Below are 5,000 nucleotides of genomic sequence, written 5' to 3'. Positions count from 1 at the left end.
TCCTTCAAAAATCAGTGTCTTCTGATTAGTGCATCTTTCTCTTACACAGGAACAGGGCAGCATGGGGGAAGGCGGGAGTATCTGTGGTCGGATGAAGCCACAGAGAAATTGGTAATGATGGTGAAGGAGAATTACTCGAAGGTTACAGGGGGAAGAGATGCAAGGGAGGAAGTGTTTCGTGAGATCACAAAAAAATTAGTGGAATATGTAAGTGTGGCGTGTGTTGATACCTGTTCTCCGTTGTGTTCCCTGTTGTGAATATCATCATGCTGCTTTCTTGTAAATTTTAGGAAATCTGATTTTTTTTTTCTCTCTCTCTCTCTTGATGTTCTTTCTTTTTTTTCTTTTCTTTCCTTCTTTCAATCCCTTTTTTATTTTTGATTTTAGAATGAAAAGGTTATGGGATGGAGCAACCTGCTTCATACTCATCCTGTTTTCTTTTCTTTTTTTGTGGTTACTGTATTTCCTTAAACTAAAATCTTGTAAGACAATATTTTATGCAATGAATAGACATATTTTTGTATACATATCCCATTATTACTTATTATTTTATTTATTTTTTCATTAGATTAGGTATGAGTAAGGTTTTGAAGATTTTTAAATCAATGTATATATTTTTTTCAGATTTTGCCAAAATGAAGTAGAATAGAATACCATTTGACTAATATACCAGACTGAAGTAATATTCTTTTATTATAACAACTTAGTTCATTCATACAAGATTTTATAGTAATTGATTATGCCAAGATGAAGTAGATTAAAATCGTATTAGAGTAATATATCATACTGTAGTAATATTCTGATGATTGATATTTATAGATACTGCTGTGAATATTGCTATTTTTTTCATGTTTGTAAATGACAATAATTTACAGTGTGCAGTCTTTTCCAGATTCCAGGCATTACAGTCAGACAAGTCCACATGAAATGGAAAAACTTAAAACAGAGATTCAAGAAATACGAACTGAAGAAATCCAAAGATAGATACCGTGTCAAAGAACCTCTGTGCTACAACTTGCTGTGTTCATTTCTAGAGAGACCATCAGTCCCTACATATGATGTGATATGTTGCGATTTTGACGAAGAAGAAGAGGAGCTTCTGCAGCAGCATCAGAGACACCAACTCCAACTACAGCCCCAGAAACAACGAATGCAGCAGCAGCAAGTAAGTATAATTCCCACCATTGAAATGATAGAGGAAATATCGCCCACAGACAGTTGTACTAGAATATCTGAGAAAACGACAGATACCAATAAGAGAAGAAAACTGGACAAGCTCACAGCAAGTCAGAGGAGAATGGAGTCGTTGTTCAGCGAAGTTCTTAGCGAGATGAAGAAGAACAACTCTGTCATGGAGAGCTTTTTTACTGACTTCCGGAACATTATGAAAAGAAACGAGGAACACCAGCTCGAACTAATAAGAACTCTGAAGGAACGTAATCAGATCCTGAAGCAGGCTGTTCAGAAGTGATATAATCATGTGTATATGTACTCATCTTCATTCACCAGTGCCATCTTCATAGACAATAGTATTATCTGAAATAGATTTTTTCTCTCTCACTCTCTCTGCCTATCTCTCTCTCTCTCTCTCTCTCTCTCTCTCTCTCTCTCTCTCTCTCTCTCTCTCTCTCTCTCTCTCTCTCTCTCTCTCTCTCTCTCTCTCTCTCTTTCTCTCATTCATTCATTCACTCTCACTCTTATTGTTTTATATTGTTAAATATGAGTTAGATTTTAGTGTACTTTGCAGTATTGTTTCATTTATTAAACCAGGATGTTGCTAAAAGATTAATTTATGATAAATATCAGATATAATTAATAAAGAATTGATGCCAGTGGCACACAAAGATGTTAACATAAATGATTTTTTTTTTTTTTAAGAAATGTTTGGCTCAAATACTTTGTAAGAGACCATTTTATATTACTGATAACAAAGCAAAATATAGGCCAAGGCAAAATACCCCATACCCCAGGATTCAGTAGTTCTAGGCCTTACTTATTTCATAAGTATGAACCTTACATCAATATTCTGATAAAGTCTGTTTGTTTCCGTCTTTTGAAGGAAATAGGAAGACAATGAACTGAAAAGGTAGTTGTTTTTCCATAAGTTATGATCATAATTTTGGTTCCTCCAATAATATTCATAGAAAGTACAGGAAGAAAGATTTTTTTATATTTTGTGCTATTATGCAAAATAGTTTTTTTTTTTTGTAAATCTATATTAAAAGACCCGTGAAAATAGAAAAATTATATATTAAAAGTTCACAGACTGGTCATAGATGAGAAAAAATAATTTACAAATATGTGCACATAGTATTTTTCTTCTCCTTTTACTACTATTTTCATATCAAAGACTGTGATATAGGAAATCCAAGGAAATAAAAACAGATTTCAAGAACCACTTTAATACTGTTTTTAATTCTTAAAATCCATAGAATAAAGCATAATCATAATTATTGGACTATAACTTGTCCATCTTAAGCAGCGGTTCTCAAACTGCAAGCCATGAAACTCTCTCAAATGTGCTGTGGAATGTAAAATTGAGACTGAAACTGTATTTCCAAAGACTGCTAATACTCACAGTATATGTTCTTTCATCTGTGGGCACCACGAGAGCCTGGCAAGGAGGTTGGAAAAGTATTTTACAAATTAGTTCTGATAAAAAATTATGACTGAGAAATCCACTTGTTCACAATCCATCAAATAGGCCACAATTTGCTTTCCTTAAATATGTGGTACTAACTAATATTTGCAATGACTCCACTGTAAAACTCAACTACTTTGAAATGTTATTTGAAACATTTCAAATTTATACTGTGGAAGAAATGTCACATATGGCTTAAAAGGTTCAAAATATTCTTTCTCAGTATTTGACATCCTTATTTGTCCAAACTTGGGTTCTCAGCACTCACTAACATAAAAACAAAGAAACAGTAGAGACTGCTAGGTGCTGAAGAATGAATGTGCCTATCATGTGACCCTCCTTATATATGGCTGATATGCAAATACAGTCACGGATATGTGTCGTATATATTAGGTGTTTTATTCTCATACAGGAATGTCATTACACATTATTTTCAGTGGAGTTTTATTTAGGCCTCCTATTTATAAATGTATTTTCCTAATTTGGTTGAGTATACGGAGTTGGTGTGACATGGAAGTTAAATATATTTCTTCAGTGTGTCTTCATATAATAAAGTTTGAAAACCAGATTCAATGAATGTTTAAACAGAAAAAAGCATTCTCCTTAACAGAGAACCTTTTAATACTTTCATATTTTGAAAGCACGTCTTATTGTTTTTTTTAATGTGTAATCTTTCTTTTGTTCGTACATAATATCTTCATTTGTACTTTTCGTTTGTTGTAGTAAAGAAGTAATTTATTGTGGTTGGAATATAAAAGTTACATATAGATTTATACATTTCAGAAGCATGATTTTTTATTTTGATAAAATACTTTAGCTTGTTTCATTATCTCTGGCTTCCACAGTGTTGACAAACTGGTGAAAATCTCTAGCGAGTAGTTTTGGCCGCTCCATGGCTGCGAAATGTCCACCTACTAACTGGTCGCTGTAAAATATAAGGTTAATGATGAGTGCCTAATTATTATTGTTTACACAATCACAAAAAACTCAAATATGAGTGTTACTAATGACTATAAGATATAAAGTTGCATAAACTAATGCAAGAAGACAAAATAATCATGTCAGGCGAAGATATGCAATCATTTATAATCTTTCTTTTAAATGTATGCAAATTGTCCTAAGAATGAGAAATTATTGGAAATTGCCCTAAGATTGAGAATTTAAAGTTCAAAGAAATAATCTAGTCTCTAGGCAGTGAATACTTAAAGGATAAACAAATATAATCAGAGAAATACTGACCTGTAGCTGACAATATCATAAAACTTGTGAGCAACAAAGTTTTTAGGTTGGTTTAAAAGGTCATGTGGGAAGGCAGACATTGCCGATGGCACATGGCAAGGATTGCTACAAGAAAAATAAAAGACAATGATGAAATACTTAAATTCATTAACAGATAAAAATTATCATTATAATATATGTATTTTTTTATCAGCATAATAATCATTACTAAAATCATCATTAGTATATCCATTCTTCAGATAAAAATCGTCATTATAATAATGTTTAAAATTATCACCATAACAGTCATTATTAAAATTATTGTTACTGTAATCATTATTCATATAGAACTTAACCATCATGAAAGCTACTGGAATTATCACTTTTAGGATAGAATAATCATTATTACAAACATTTGTTGTTAAAAATAATGTTACCATCATAAACTTCACCTGAATTACCCTATCATAACTTCTTGTAATTATTGTAATTATTATCTTGTAAATATTATCATACAGTATAATTTTTTCTTACCTATCAAGATTGTTTGCCATGCTTTTTGGACTGAAGTTTTCAGCGTAGTAACGCATGCTTGTCGTGATGGAACCAGTGAACCTGCAATTATTCAGCATTGTTTGCCGTTTCTTATAAGTAAGTATTTCATGATCATTACAAAACACACATGGACGCAGACACGGACATATCCATATATAACTTAACAATCAGATCAAAAACAGGTATCTCTTTGAATGATAATCACTTCTTAAACATATTAAAATGAATGGTCACAAGCTTAATTAAATAATGGATAACAACTGATAAATAAGGGACAGTACTTACCAATAAATGCAGATATTATCCAAGATCTTGTCAATATCAATAGGAAAATGTTTGTGCAGAAGCCCCCCATCCACTTCTTTGTAATTATCTTTATGGGTCCAAGAACTGAATTTCTCCATTATATATGCAGCCAAACTAACAGGGTTTTGGTTCAGTGCTGCACCTGCAACAGTATGGAAACTCCCCTTAGGAAAAGTCAAATTAGGGAAGAAGATAAATGGATCAGAATGTATAAGATGTATGACAGTGATGTACGGAACAGAGAAGAGAGAGTGAAAACTGAGGAGACTGAGTAAGAGGA

General features: G+C 32.3%; 2 protein-coding genes across 2 annotated transcripts in view; one reads left to right on the top strand and one right to left on the bottom strand.

Moving 5' to 3' along the window:
* Positions 1-2,602, top strand: part of LOC119596967 — a 5,535-nt gene extending 2,933 nt beyond the window's left edge. Inside the window, exons 2-3 of the mRNA XM_037946367.1 lie at positions 50-207; positions 893-2,602. Of these exons, the coding sequence (XP_037802295.1) occupies positions 50-207; positions 893-1,471 (737 nt within the window). The 3' untranslated portion in view covers positions 1,472-2,602. The remainder of the gene's footprint in view (positions 1-49; positions 208-892) is intronic.
* An 804-nt stretch (positions 2,603-3,406) lies between these two features.
* LOC119596966 (juvenile hormone epoxide hydrolase 1-like) overlaps positions 3,407-5,000 on the bottom strand; it is an 11,175-nt gene continuing 9,581 nt past the window's right edge. Inside the window, exons 7-10 of the mRNA XM_037946366.1 lie at positions 4,700-4,862; positions 4,394-4,474; positions 3,881-3,985; positions 3,407-3,566 (exon numbers count right to left, since the gene is read on the bottom strand). Of these exons, the coding sequence (XP_037802294.1) occupies positions 3,455-3,566; positions 3,881-3,985; positions 4,394-4,474; positions 4,700-4,862 (461 nt within the window). The 3' untranslated portion in view covers positions 3,407-3,454. The remainder of the gene's footprint in view (positions 3,567-3,880; positions 3,986-4,393; positions 4,475-4,699; positions 4,863-5,000) is intronic.

Source organism: Penaeus monodon, chromosome 38 (assembly GCF_015228065.2).
Source record: "Penaeus monodon isolate SGIC_2016 chromosome 38, NSTDA_Pmon_1, whole genome shotgun sequence".
Lineage (NCBI taxonomy): Eukaryota > Metazoa > Arthropoda > Malacostraca > Decapoda > Penaeidae > Penaeus > Penaeus monodon.
The sequence above is the reverse complement of the archived record's forward strand: the minus strand, read 5'-3'. Positions and strand labels throughout refer to the sequence as shown.